The sequence below is a fragment of the Populus euphratica genome, unplaced genomic scaffold (assembly GCF_000495115.2).
Source record: "Populus euphratica unplaced genomic scaffold, PopEup_1.0 scaffold8.1, whole genome shotgun sequence".
Lineage (NCBI taxonomy): Eukaryota > Viridiplantae > Streptophyta > Magnoliopsida > Malpighiales > Salicaceae > Populus > Populus euphratica.
In genome coordinates this window covers 703,045-718,463 of record NW_011499855.1, presented here as the reverse complement: position 1 = coordinate 718,463, position 15,419 = coordinate 703,045, and the positions used below count along the sequence as shown (strand labels likewise).

Below are 15,419 nucleotides of genomic sequence, written 5' to 3'. Positions count from 1 at the left end.
CATTGCACGCGCACTGCCAAAGGCTTGCGTATCATATGTGTACCGGCGCAAAATAAGCCAGCAAGAATCGAAGGTGCGAAAGAAAGCTAAGGCGTTGTCAACAGAACAAATTGCGAGCAAAATTTTGAAAGCATGCAGAGGTTATAAGAGCAAGTATCTATGTAATTAGAGGGAATAGAATGTTTCGTTAATCATATTTTAAATTCAAAACAACACATGGAATGATTTACTAATCCAAGATCCCAAAACATCATGAACGATATGGGATTCACTAATTAACAACAAAACGATGCCATAGCAATGTAAAAGAGCAGCATTGCTTTCCAATAGAGTAAAATGTTGCTGGAGTACTCCATAGGGGCATGCAAGATTAACAGGAAAACAGACTGAAGAGTCGTTTCATAAACAAAAAAAATTGTGTGATCATGTTGGTTGGGAACTCCTGTGAATGAAAAAGCAACCGGTATTGTTAGTGATAAAATGAAGAACAAAGGGTTGCAGAGAATAATGGAAGGTTGAGATAATGAGCTGCTAAGTTGGAAAAAAAGAAGAAGCAAAGTTTGAAAATACACGCAACTGATTTAATATTACAATACGACAACTGTAAATAATCTTATCCATGAAAATATGGTTTGCCGCAAGTGTGTGTGTGTGTGTCGCAGCTTTAGGTTGGACTTAAGCAAAAAACCATGCATGTTTATGAAATTAGTAATTAATCACTGACAGAATCTGCCTTAACTGCTTCGTTTACAACATAATTTTCATTGCATGACTATGTTGCTGGGTTGGAAATGGCAGCCACAACATAACTGCTTGAAAGAATAAAAACATTCTGTTGAAGCACACTACGCAGCTGTGCTTTGGTACTTCTATCCTCGATACCTTGTGTTAACTAATCCAAAGCATGTTTATAATTATAAGACATAATGCACCAAAAAAGACAAAAGCTAGGAGTTCATGTGTTGGAGACAAGCAAAAGGTTTGAACGGAGAGGCTGCACAAAAAGCTTTGCTGCGGAACGGTGGAAAAATGGAAAACCATGTAGGCATTGTTTATAGACAGAGGAAATATTAGGCTTGCACACATGTTAACCTGGTGAATGAATTTAGCTGGCATCTCTAACACATTTGAAAACATGGATTTGAGCTTGTGTTCGTGTTGATCTGAGGGAATGGATGAAGAAATCAAACATTATAAAGACACATGTAGGCAAAACTGTTGGTGAAAAATCTATCAGAAGCCATTGCATGAAAGAGTTAGGAAGGCAGAAGTCTTCGTTTGTGTTATCAGAGAGTTAGCAGCGAAACATCACAGCAGGTTTGATGAAGACAATTAAAAGCAAAATTACCCAATCACTAACGCGTTTAAAAGGACAATGCCGTTTGGTTACTGGATCATTTGCGTAATAAGAAAAACATTCAAATAAATAAAATAGAAAACATTAGAATAGTAGTTCCAAGAAATGCTAAGAGTACTGAAAATGACAAGATTATTAAAGTATCATCAACAACTTACTAATTGATGGTGAAAAATGTTAGAAATTTTGTTAAAACATGGTTAATAAGCATATTTGAGATCAAATTAAAAGTTATATTAACTCCTTTGTTTATTAAAATTTCACTAAAATTAAATTTCTAACTAAGTTATTTGACATGAAATATTAATATATTTTAAATAAAATATGAATGAATGAGAAATTAATTTTAAATAATTATTAGCGGAGGTGTTATGAAACTCAAAACTTTATAAAATAATATTATTCTATATGGAAAAGAAACAAAACTTTATTGTTATTTATTATAAGACGGAAAGTTGTAAAATTAAAATTAAGTCTGATAGTTACTCCGGCTAGAATTTGAATTTAAATTTGATTCATGAAGAATTATTATTTTTAATCTAATATTTGTTTATTTCAGCCCATAAAAGTTAACATTCTATTTTTTGTTGCAAATATAAATAATTTTTTTTAGCTCTGGAAAATTTAGTTTTATAGCCACCATATTTAAATTTAATTTTTTATTTATTGTAATTAATAAGAAGAATGGTGAGAGTGAATTCTAATTGCTGTGATAACTAGTTCTTTTAATTTTTTAGTTTCTAGAATTTACTATATAAAAAAAAAAGTTTAACATAGATATTTTTTATAGAATTTTACACTCACTTTATTATTAGTACTGTCCTTTCTTTTTTATTCTCAATATTTTCTCATAAATCTAGAATTTATGTTAACCTTGTTGTTGAGTGATAATTGTGTCATTTTATTTTGATTTAAAAACCTAGTTAAAGGGTATATTTAAACTAAAATAATGTTATTTTGAAAGATATATTGTAAATATTTTTATTACATAAAGTGATGAACAATAAAGTTTTAAAGATAAAATATTCATCATTAATAAAATAAAAAATCATTATTTTAAAATGTTTTAACAAGTAAATATTTTTTTAATTTTTTTAAACATAAATTTTTTTATTATAAAAATGTATGTCAAAACTTTGATTCAATATCAATTACGAGTTTAAATGTATATTTAGTATGCTTGCTAGTATTTTATTATTATATTTATGTTGAAAGTATATTTGATATAAGTTTTATTTTTATTTGCCTGTAGATTTAAAATTGCATAACTTATAGGCTTTCCATGAATATTTTTTTATTGTTTTGAATATTTTTATTATGATAAACTAAATATTATTGTTTTCTAGTCTAATACAAGTACATGATTTTCATCCTAAAAAAATCATTTTTTAAAAATGCTGGCCTATTTTGTGCCTTGGCTCAAACAACCAATTGATTACCCAAAGCAATGGGCTACTAGGTCGGGTATCAGAAAGTAATGAGGGATTTACTTGTTTTTACAAGAACAACTCATGCAATACTCAGAACATAACCAAAATATATATATTTACGTGCGAAGTTTTTTCACGTCACTAATAATTCGTTAAACAATAAATCAAAAACATGAAAGATATCCTCGACAACGGAGAAATTTATATGATGCATGAATATAAAATCAGGCCATGCATAGCCTCTGAAGGCACCTTTAATATTTAAGCTTGAGCCTATACCCATTACTGAGTGGGTTAGGCTCGCACTGAAATGGATTTTGTCTAGTCTCTGGCCATAACTTCTACCCAGTTTTCTTGCTGGTTTTCATCTCTTTCAAATTGTTAGACCAGGCCCTGCCAAACAGTATCAAGTCAGGTGACAATTAGGGGGCTGAAGACATCGATGATCTAATAAGCCTGATCCTACTGCACCTGACCTGGTTAATTCATTGGAAATATGAATCAGTGTTGATGCCTTGATGGGCTTACACAGGAGAAGTCTGTCTCCCAACTTCATTGGACAGTGTTTTCGTAGAGCATAGACGATAGATCTCAATTCCTAAAGACTCTGCTTGCCTTTAGCTCTTTTCTCCGATAAAATAAATTTAAGGTTTGCATCAACTAATTCATGTGTTGTGAATGTTAGCAGTCCATTTTTAAAGGCAGAAAGAAAGACATGGAGAGATAAAACCGAGTGCTAAAATCAAAACAATAAGTTTGAGGCTCATACATGCTTGTATTACGGGTAGACTACACAAGTTTTAATCTGGGATTTTTCTCCAATCCTTCAAAAGTATATGTACAAAAATATATAAGATTTGTGTTTATTGTATAAAATATTTTATAAGAAAATAGTTAATATAGAATATTTTATGAATAACTTTTAATAGCCAAATTAAATTCACCACTTTTCTAATGGATATTCAGATTCAAATGCAATTGCCTAACAATTATTTTACACACACACACAAACATTCATGTTAAATATAAATTATATCCTATGATATCAATCACATTGCAATAAATATATACGTGCACATATTAATTTTGTTTAAATTAGTTAATGAGCTTAAATTCAATTGATATATTTTTTTTTTCTAGATGTATCGGATTAAAGCAAAAACTACTCATCCCGATTCAAGTGGCAACGAATTCTCTAGTTAATTATACATCACTCAAGAACTCAAATGCATGTGATTAATTGCAATGAACTAGCTAGTTAATGATGCTATGACGCTATTAAGGCAAGGAACCCTAGAAGAAAAGGAAAGTGTATGAATCCATGAGCATAAATATGTCGTGAAGCAAAATACTCCTTCCAATCCAATGAATGAATACGCAACAATTGCCCCTTGTGACAGTGCTCCTTGAAAACATCACATTAAAAGGAGTATGCATCTCTGACATTTGCCTACATAACTTGCTTACAAGTTGGGTAAGATAGGGACAAACACAACTTATTTGGGAGATTAAAACTAGAGGATAACGAAACGTATGGACTTTCATCACGAGAAGCTTGCAATATGGATCAATTTGTCGATCAAAGCTAAGTAAGCTGCATGGCTTTGATTAAAAAAATTGCCTTTAAAGTTCCCTACTCGTCTATGCTAGCTAGCTGGATAGCTAGTGCTGTCCACTGTGAATAGTCTAAAGCTTTTTCCTTGCCTTTCCTTTCTTTCTCTGCCTTTCTATTTATGAAGCTTAGCCACTTTGTTTTGTTGTGGCAAGTTATGTATAGCTCACATATATATGTCAACTGTCGAAAAAGTCCAAAGGAAACTGTATAATTCATGCATGCATGCATCACTTTTTTTCTCTTCTTTTTATTGTTCTCTGTCGTTTGCTAGTAGTATTGTTCTTCCTCCCATGCATATAATTGCTCCACGGGGATGGATGGAGACAGAGAGCACGTATAGCCGCCCATGCTATCCATGATCCATTCCTCAGCTCCATTTGGTAAATAACGAGAATGTGTAGATAGAAATTCATGCACACAGACATGCATACATAGAATATTGCTATCTTTTTTTTTATATAGAGAGAGTTTATTCAAAAATGGAATATGATATTCAAAAAAATATATAAAAATGATATTATAAATCATAAAACTATAATAAAATATACTGTTAACCATCATTTATCAGATTTAAAATAGGATCTCAAAGGATAGTCGGATCATCTTATTTTTTCCTTCTAAAAAATGTCTTTTCCCGCTAACTCCCAGGGACGTTTACAGGGAGGTCTCTAGTTTTTTTTATCGGAACAGTTCAAGTCTCCACTCGGAAGGTAAAGAGTTATTCCTAATATTCAAGAACTGCAAAATTTGGCTCTTGAATTGAAATGAACTTTCAGATTAACAGGAAGGAAGTTATCTATTATGATATCTCAAACGTCTTGTAGATTGATAGGTACAACCATCTGCGTATTTAATGATCTAATCAGGTCTCTTTAATTACAACATATTTAAAATTATCTGAATTAAATTTCAAATAAAATTTAATCTTGAAAAAAAAAGAGAGATTAACCCTTTTAATTTACAATTTCAAAAATAATTATAAATTTAATATTAAAACTAGGTTTTCTAAAATATTTATCTGCCCATCATTTTTTTAAGATCTATAAAGAAATAAAATGAATTAAATTTTATCACTTTTAAACATATAAATTTAATTTATTTATGAATTGAACTCAAATTAAATGCTACAACGGAGTTCAATTACAGTGGAAAATTGATTCAAAACAAGATATTAAAGAATTCTATCAAGCTAGGAACAAACAATGATGAAAAGTGATCTTTATCAATTCTTTTTGGTTTTTAACAACGATAAATGATTAATAGCATGACAAGAAAAAGCCATTCTTCACTTAGCCCCGGGTATTACCAGAGAAGAGAGTATATACTGCAATCCCAAAAGCAAAACGTAGACTTCGAACAAAGACAAATACAGAGGGAGACCTGTTAAATTCTGCGAGCAGCCGTCATGAGGATACTGTCGTTATCCAGCAACCATCGATTTGCGCACATACAAAGACAAATACAGAGGGTCCATGATTTTACGGGGATGGTTGAAAGAAAGAGACGCCTGTGGAAACCCAGATTTCTTCAAAAGCTTTATGGATACATGACATCATTGGATCGTCCATATTGACAAAAAGAGAGTGGGATGGCGTCTTGATCTGGCCAGCTATACATGGAGAGAGCTAGCTATCCTTCTTCTTCTTTTTGCGCTAAATCATGATTAAGGGCTAAAGAGAATTTCTCATCTTATAGTTAAAAAACATTCTATCATAATTCAAATGCATAGAGATGTTGCCTTAATGTCTAATTAGTTATCTAACTCAAAAGTTAGCTCTTCTCGATTCTCTTAAAGACTAAATTACATTTAATTATCTTGTTTGTAATCATTATTAGGATTGATGAAATAAAAGGGTTTATGACTCATCCGAAACTATTAATTTTAAAGAAAAACTAAAGAAATTAAGAGAGAGAAAAAACGAAGGAAAATATGAAATATAATTATGATAAAGAAAGGCAAAAATCAGGAACAAACAAACATATCCCTCGATCAAAGCTTAAAATCCCAATCTCTTACAGTTGTTTTTTCTCCAACACACACACAATCACGTCCTTCACCCAATCCCTCAATCAATCTCTTAAAAATGACAATTCGTCTGTGTATAGACTTAATTGGAAAAAAATCCTTCTAAAAGCTCGCTGAAAAGTGCCTTTTACATTAAGAACATGAAAATTAGATGAAAATGAAGAGAGAAAAGAACAGACAAGGAATGAAAATAAACGTGAGCCGGAAAGGAAGATGCAACGTCTTTGAATAAAGAACATAGGGTGGTTTTTTCAAGAAAAAGAAAAACCCTGCCTCGACCATGGATTTATTTTACGGCGATGTTCACCGCCTAACCTTCCACACATGCCATTGCTAGATTACGATAAACACATTTGTTATATGTTTTTGCAATTAATACACGAAACTTGCTACTATTACTAGTCCAGAGGGTCAATTCATCGATACAGTATGTTAGCCCATTATTCTGGTACTGTTTTTTTTTTTTTTTAAATAATGCTTTTAGAAAAGTTTTAAAGGAGTGTATAGCTTAATTTAAAAAATATTAGATTTATACATTAACAGAGAAATAATTATTATGCAAAAAAAAACCTTTCAAAATAACCCGCATTTTTCTACTATAGATATATTTATAATACTACACGTATCTTTTAAAATTCTTCTCGTCAAATCTATTTGAAATACTCATTCATCTCTCGTTTTGGTTCGAGAATAGTATATCTGTTGAAGAATTCATCAATTAATTGCCAAATTCTAGTAAAACTCATTTATTCCCTTCCATCGAAACCCCCTATTCACATGTTGGGCAATAACACACATTTATCTTTTTAAAACCCTTTCATTTTAGCTATAAGTCTATATGAAAAATTATACCCAAACACAGTAGATAGTTAAAGATTATATTAATAATTCAATCTATAATATTTTAATTTAAAAACTATAAAATTAATACTATTTGTTTTATTTTTAAAATCATTTTCAAGCACAATTTTGAAGAAACACTTTTAAAATATTTTTTTATTCAAAATCAATTTTAACTATAGATTCAATCAACCATATATTTTATCAAGCTAACTGCAATTAAAAATAATTTTTTAAATTATAATTATAAAAATTATTATAATACCAAATATACTTGAAAGTATTTTATCAAATCAATTATAATTAAAAATATTTTTTAAAAAATATTTTTTTTAAACCACTATTATAAAAGTTATCGTAAAGTTATCGTAATAATAAATACGTGAAGAATAATATATAGATAAGAGTTTATTTAATTTTTTAATTAGATAAAAATATTTATGGACTAGTTTTTTTATATTGGGATTGAGTTTTTTAATCTAAAATTTGAATGATTTTATTTTTAAAAATTAATATTTTTAGATTTTTATTCTCTAAACTTCAAGAGAATTTTTTAAACGAATTTCTTACCTTTATAAATATCTTATATCTCAGATGCTCATTCGTGTCGATTTTTTATTTTTGAAACGGAGACATTTTGGGCTGGTTCGCCTAAATACTGGTGGAAGTTTTCTATGGTGACTCGTGAGCAAAAGACAACATTACCCTCTCTCGTTTCCACAGAATAAGGATGGAGCGGATCGCACCGTAGCAGCTCACGAGGCATCGAGAACTCATTCATTACTCATGTGTTTTTCCCTAAAATGGCAATCGAAACTGGCTTAAATATCCTCCCACGCTCTTCTTCGGAAATCAACTCCACTCTCCCTGGCTCCTGATTGCACAACACGCTCCAGCAACTAAAGAGTAGAAATCCCTTCAACGGTTCACTCGGAAAATTCATTATCTGAGTTTTATTTATTTTGAATTTCAAATTAAATATTTGATTAGATAAAATCTAATTAATTTTATTAAATTTTTAATGTTTTATTTAATTTTATTAAATTTATCATATTAACATCAAATAATTTTTTAAAAAAATAATGAAAAAATTATTGATTTAATATTACTCAATAATTTAATAATTTAGCAATCCAAATTCTAATATTGTGGTCTTTATATACTATTCTCAAGCCAAAAAATATAAGCACTTTTATTCAGTTTTGTTTTTTATGTTTTTAATTTTAGATGATATTTTTGAAAGCTCAAAAGTTTTCACTTTGTAGATAGAGGTTTTTTGTCTCTGTATATTTTTTTAATAGTTAAATAACATATCTAATCTTTGACTAAAAATATATAGGTATCTTTTATAATATTAAAATGTTTTTAAAGGCTTTTAATATTTTAAATTATTAAAATATTAATAAATTAATATAAGAAGTTAACGTGTGCTATATGCACATCAGTATATATTGATAACCAAAATCTACTTATTGCCATTTCATTCAACGTGTCAGGCAGCAGCAAAGTTGTGTGGACTGTGGAGCGGCATGTCTGGTCTGATTCCTCTATTTTTTTCTTTATATTATGTCTTGGTATTATGCCGAGTTTTTATTTTATTTAATTTTTGTATTTAATTTGATTTTTATTTTTTTATTGTTATATTTTGAACTCTGCGTTAATTTTTTATTTAGAATTTAATTTTGTTTTCAATTTTAATTCTTTTTTATCATTCTTTTTTATCCTTTCATAATTTTGTTGATTTAGGAATTTTAGATTTTACTTTCTAGTTCAATATTTAATGATATTTAAGATTTTAGACCTTAATATTTTGATTTTTAATTTTTAATTTTTATTCTTGGTAATTTTATAAAATTTTAATTTAGTTTTAGTTTTATTATTAGATTAATAATCTTGTTTTTTTTTAAAAATTTATCATTAAGTTTACTGATATTTTCTTTAAACTTTATTTATTTATTTTTAATTTATTTTTTATCAGTTTGATTATTGAAAATAACCTTTTTTTTGTCTAACTATCTCTTTCAGATATAGAGTCCTTTTTTTTTTAAAACACAGCAACAACATTTAAGCATTCCGCAACGAAGAAAAAAGAAGAAGCGATCTAGTGTAATGTTTAAAAGTAGTCGGCTAATCTTGAGAGATAGTTTAATGAACTAGATCTTAAATTTATTTTATAATAATTATAAATTCAAATCCTTTTAAATTAGTTATTAATTTAAAAATCTATAAAATTAATAAAGTTATACGTTAATAAAAAAGAAGAAGAGAGTAGATGGATTTGCTCCCTAACATTTTCTCTCTATTCAACTCCACACACTCAATGCACATCCTGAAGCTATATATGATGTGAGTTAATAGCAGGCACACAAAAAAAAAAAAAAAAAAAAGCCGAAGGAAAGGAGGAAAGAAGGAAGAAAGAGAGAGTTTTTGTTGATCAAGTCAAGCCATCTCTCTCTACCTCTCTCTCTCCCTCACCATTTCTTATTCCCTCTCCAATAAAAGTAAGTGCTAAGATACAACCCGTTTTTCTCTTTTAGTCCAGCCACAACTCCATTTATTTTTTATTTTCTAATTTCTAAAACAAGAACAGTAAGTTGCAATCCATAAATTTAAGCTTCTAGTAATAAATCATGCTATGCTGTGGTATGATATATACTTGAATAAGATAGTAGTAGTAGTTAATAAGGTTTTAGATCATTGAATAATTAATTCTAGATGTAGCCTTCTCCTTCTTTCTCTCTCCTAATTTGCATCTACTTTTGCCACCCATTTCTCAGCTCAATTTCACTCTCTGAGAATCTCCATTTTTAAGTTCTCTCTCTAAAAGTTTCCCATTTTGCACTCTTTTTCGCTCTTATTTCCTCGTGTCCGTGATTCAAATGATTTTCTCATTTTATGCACAGATCTTATATGCCCTCTTTCTCAAATTAAGGTCAAGATCAGTTCTTTTGTTTTTTTTTAATAATTTTTTTATTGAGCTTACTTTATGCTTATTTCCACAAAAAAAGATCAAATTTTGAGCTTAAATATCACTGGTTAGGGTTTGGGGATCCCAATTTAGGTTTTATTGTGGGAATTTAGCAATTTGAGCTGACTACAACTAAGATTCAGTTTATATTGGTGTCTGGGTATTGATTAATGCATTAAAGTTTGGTTCTTTTATTGTTGTGTGTATATATTTTTTATTTGGGTATTGATTAACGCATTGAAGTTTGGTTCTTTTATTGTTGTGTTTTTCAGGTATTCAGTTTTTTCCTTTTCGTCTGCTTTTGCTTCATTCAGGAATAATCTCTGAGCTCTTTTAACAGCTCCAATTCTGTCGGCTCAAAGCTCAAAGCTTTGTGTTTGGCATCTTGTCTGATTCAGGTATTTAATGTTCTTGTTAGATTCTTTTGGTTTGTGCTTTATTTATTAATTTTTTTGTTGCTAGATTTGTGTTAATCAAGGAAAAAGTTTCAATTTTTACTGTTCCTATTGATAGTCTGGGAAATTAGTATACTCTGTTAAATACAATATGGCATAGTTCAATTTTTAGTTAATTTTATCGTTATAGAAATTAATGGAGTACTGTTGCAATAAACGACAATAGGATTTCCTTTTATGGACTTCTATAGTTGGTGAGCAGAAATGAGTTGTTTACAACGAGTTTGTTTACTTTTTCATGGTTTTGGAAATGGGTTTCGTCTTGGTATTAGTTCAAGTGTATGGCTGAGCCATTGTTCGTTTGCTGGCTTCCAGATATGGTTAAAAACATTTAATTAAATAGATAAATCAGGGAAGATTATAAAGTGTTTCCCCCTTCACTTATGGTTCTATGATCTGGCTTTTTTTTTAAACAAAAAAGTTTATCATCACTAGATGCTCAAATATTGTTTGCTAAGCCTTTTTATTCTTTGCATGAGTTCTTAGTGCTACTGTTTGACCTTTCTTTGCATTGTCTGCATTCCCTTTTGAGGTAGCGTCGGGATGTTCATTCTCATGTCTGCATACCCTTTTGTTTTGCTTCTATAATAGCTTTAAATAATTTTGTTAATCTTCATGCTTTAACTTGTTTTAGATTTTATTTGGGCGAAGCATGCTATTTTCATCCCACTGGTTGTTTGTTTCAATAACCAGATTTTATTGGAAAAATAATGAGTTTTTGGGAGATGGAGTGCAAATATAAAAGACTAGAGAGCAAAAGGCGGCCTTTTTCATCATCTGTGTTAATTTTGTTTCCACATCTTTTTTGGTTCAGGTTGTTTCTCATCATGCTGATTGAATGATTATGAGTTGTTTAATAGGGATTGTCTATGTGATTAAAAGGAGATGAGTCGCACGACAAGTGAGAGTGAGGATGGCATGATCTCCAAGGATCAGACTGAGTCGCCATTGGGTGAGGAAGGCAACTATGGTGGAGGTACAAATGGAGTTGTTCTTAAGAAAGGGCCATGGACTTCTGCTGAAGATGCAATTTTGATAGAATATGTGAAGAAGCACGGGGAGGGGAATTGGAACTCTGTTCAGAAGCACTCAGGGCTTTTCCGTTGCGGTAAAAGCTGCAGATTACGATGGGCCAATCATCTAAGGCCTAATTTAAAGAAAGGAGCATTTACTCAAGAAGAAGAGCAACTAATCATTGAACTTCATGCCAAGATGGGAAACAAATGGGCACGGATGGCTGCACATGTAAGTGTATAATTTGTTGCTGTTAGATATTCGTGCTGCACTGCAATCCTTTTCATCTTTGTATTGGCTTTTGTATGAATATTAACATGGAAATAGCGGCTAAAAGCTGTGTTGACTGTAATTATAAACTGTTAATTGAAATAATCACATATACTCTAGGTTTGTAGCTACACTTGACAATCTCAAAGATCAGATAGTTTAATCTTTTTCTTTGCAGAGCGAGGGCTTTAAACTGTGAAGATGAGAATTCTCAAGGATTTGTCTTTGTGGCATCTTTTGTGGGATAGGATTACTCTTTTGACTTCTTAACAGTCTACTCATAACTGAGGATTTTAGGAATTTGTTTAGCGGATACTGAGACTAAATTCCTATTTTCACTTGATTTTTCCCATTTTCTCATGGAGGGTACCTTTTCTTCTTTATGTAATTCGATATTCATATACTTGCAATAAGATGTTATATTTACTTGACATGATGGTGCAATAGCAAGCTATCATATTTTTAAAAAGTTCAGATGGAAACTTCTGATGCACTAAGGTTTTAGCTGTTTCCTAAAGTTATGACAATCTGAATAACCCTCAACACACACACACATGCACAGAAAAAGAAGAATAAAATACATGCATGCACATCAGTCTGTAAATCCCAGGAATATCAAGGGGCTCTTCTTCTGGGTGATAAACTCTGATCTACAGTCATGAGTCAAGGCATAAACTGGTTATTCTGGATTTTTGAGCATCCATGCATGTTTAAAGTCTGAATGTATTGTGTGTAGATTTGTTGCAATAATGTTACTGATGAAATTTTTTCATATCCGTGGCTAGTTTGCATATGAGAAATCATTGTAGTTGTTTTCGGTTTCAAGGTCTCCTAAGTTTTCATTCTGAAAAGGTTTCTGTAGCATCTTAATCTGGGTCTGATGTATTCTTCCTTTTGCTCCTCTCAGTTGCCTGGTCGTACAGACAATGAGATAAAGAATTACTGGAATACCAGAATTAAGAGGCGTCAACGGGCTGGCTTACCCCTTTATCCACCTGAAGTCTCTTTGCAAACTTTGCAGGGGAGTCAACAATGCCTGGACATTAATGGAATGGGCAGTGGGAATAAAGGTCAGCATGATATCTTGCAGACCCACAATTATGGGATACCTGTTGTCGTGTTTGACAATTTAAAGACCAACCAAAGCATCTTACCTTATGTCCCCGAACTTCCTGATATTAGTGCAAGTAGCATTCTGATGAAAGGTCTGTGCTCTTCTCAATATGGAAGCTTCATGTCACCAACAATGCACCGTCAGAAGCGTCTTCGAGAGGCAACAACCTTATTAACCAGTTTCAGTGGTGGCATGAAAAATGATTTCCACTTGTTTGACCAGTTTCAGGATGGTGATAAAGCTGCTCAATACTTTGGGTTATCTTTTCCATTCAATCCTGATTCTGCCACCGAGAACCCAGAGATTTTTGGTGAAAATCAGGGTAGCCATACCCTTGCTAATGGCGATTTCTCTGCTTCTAAGCCCACTTCAGAGGCTGTGAAGTTAGAGCTCCCTTCACTCCAATATGCAGAAATTGATTTAGGTGGCTGGGGGGCATCTTGTTCCCCATCACCTTTAATCGAGTCTGTTGATACTTTTATCCAGTCTCCTCCTACTGGGACAGTTGAGTCAAATTTTCCATCACCACGTAATAGTGGGCTATTGGATGCTTTACTTTATGAGGCCAGAACTCTAAGCAGTGCAAAGAATCAATCATCTGATAAGAGTTCAAATTCATCTACCATTACTCCTGGTGACAATGCAGACTGTTCTGCCCTTAATATTAGTGAGACAGAATGGGAAGACTATGGTGATCCCATTTCTCCTTTGGGTCATCCTGTGACTTCCCTTTTCAGCGAGTGCACTCCCATCAGTGCCAGTGGAAGCTCTTTGGATGAATCACCTCCTACTGAGACCCTTACTGGTATGCATCATTTTTATATGAATTTATTTATCAAGTATCAAAGTCATAATCTATATGTTTGAAGCAATGTCGTAGGTTCCTCTGGTAATATTTTGTATTATAATATGAAGTTTGTTGAATGTCCATAAAAAAAACAATTTCATCTTTACTATTTTTCCTGTCTTGAATTTTGCAAAACACAAAACTCAAGTGATTCCAAACAAACACAGGAGAGAGTACAGAACTGGTTTATATGTTACTGTCTACATTTCCCATTCTCAAATTCAGTCTGACATTTAGTAGTTATTTGCAATCTCTTTGAAGGCCTCATTTTCGAAAGTCCTTTACACAGTTCTGGTTTCCCATTACATGATCTAAATGTAAATTTGGATATTCTGCAGGATGCAAAATGAAATCAGAACCTGTTGATCACACTTGGACAGCGGATAGAGAAAAGGAATCCTATACCCAGTTGGATATTACTCGCCCTGATGCCTTACTTGACTCAGATTGGCTTGAGCATGATTCTGGTTATGGAAAGAACCAAGACATCATGACTGAAGCCGTTGCAACCCTTCTCGGTGATGATTTGAGTAGTGAGTACAAGCAGATGGCTGCCGGAGCATCTACAGATCATGGATGGGGACTAGGGTCTTGTTCATGGAACAACATGCCTGCTGTCTGTCAAATGTCTGAACTCCCTTGAAGTCGGCTATCTATCAAATGTATGAACTTTTGATGCTTTGTTCATGTTGATGATTAGGTATCCACCAGGTCTGAGTACCTTGTGGACTGTGAAAAAGTTCAGTTAGAGTAAAACTCGTGGTATGGTATGTTTCAGTCAGGGTTGTTTCATTTCTTGTTTAATGAACAAGGCAATGAATTAATGCCCATATCAAAACTTAGACAAGGTATGCAAATGCATTATGGCTTTTGCTAAATTTGTAGAATAACAAGCACCTTCAACTCGATGATTTTTGTTATTTGATGAACATGATTTGTTTCCATTGATTTGAATGGTTTTGGCTCTGATTCAACTTATTTTTCTGCTGCATAGTGAAGAGGTGTGTTCAGTATGCGATCTCTTCTCTTTTAGATTTTCCAAGTAATATATTGTTACATGTTTTCATAGGTGAGTATTTTGTGTGTTGACCTCCATTTTCATCTTTTCTTTAATCACATGAAGATGACATGCAGTTAGGTGCACCTAGTAATGATTTAGTATAGTTTACCATCGATCAGCCTGAATATATTTTTTCTACCTGTGAACTTGGTTGTTGCTTTGCTGGAAAACATGTTCTTATTTGCATTATGCTTGTGGTTCCCAGTCACACCATTTCTATTTTCTGTCACGTCCACAAGCTTTAGATTGCTTTTTTCTACCGTTAACCCCTTTTATTCCAAGCGTGAAAGAGAATGCCTTGTCCAGTAACAAAGACTCCTGAAATCCTTGGGCGTCAATTCTTCAACCACTTCCCGAGTTTTGGTTTAGATGGATTGATTGTGCCATTTTAGCACCTCGAGCTGGCTCTGTCTTTTTTGTAGG

The 15,419-nt window shown here is 31.9% G+C and overlaps 1 protein-coding gene across 3 annotated transcripts; it reads left to right on the top strand.

The window, feature by feature from the left end:
- Positions 1-9,623: 9,623 nt before the first annotated feature.
- LOC105122864 (transcription factor GAMYB) lies at positions 9,624-14,905 on the top strand. 3 transcript variants are annotated; one of them, XM_011022206.1, is made up of 5 exons: positions 9,624-9,769; positions 10,509-10,634; positions 11,552-11,936; positions 12,883-13,894; positions 14,275-14,905. In XM_011022206.1, exons 3-5 carry the CDS (start codon positions 11,577-11,579, stop codon positions 14,577-14,579), a joined length of 1,677 nt encoding a protein of 558 aa, XP_011020508.1. In that variant the 5' UTR covers positions 9,624-9,769; positions 10,509-10,634; positions 11,552-11,576; the 3' UTR covers positions 14,580-14,905. The 3 variants fall into 3 exon arrangements, with proteins under 3 accessions (XP_011020508.1, XP_011020506.1, XP_011020507.1); XM_011022204.1 differs by having other exon boundaries at positions 11,506-11,936; XM_011022205.1 differs by lacking the exon at positions 9,624-9,769 and adding an exon at positions 9,806-10,200 and having other exon boundaries at positions 11,506-11,936.
- The last annotated feature ends 514 nt before the right edge of the window (positions 14,906-15,419 follow it).

Excerpts from the sequence above, each read along its gene's own strand:
- LOC105122864 (XM_011022206.1), top strand. The coding sequence starts at position 11,577 with ATGAGTCGCACGACAAGTGAGAGTGAGGATGGCATGATCTCCAAGGAT. Across the intron at positions 11,937-12,882 it reads GGGCACGGATGGCTGCACAT|TTGCCTGGTCGTACAGACAA; the intron begins GTAAGTGTATAA and ends TGCTCCTCTCAG. Across the intron at positions 13,895-14,274 it reads TCCTACTGAGACCCTTACTG|GATGCAAAATGAAATCAGAA; the intron begins GTATGCATCATT and ends GATATTCTGCAG.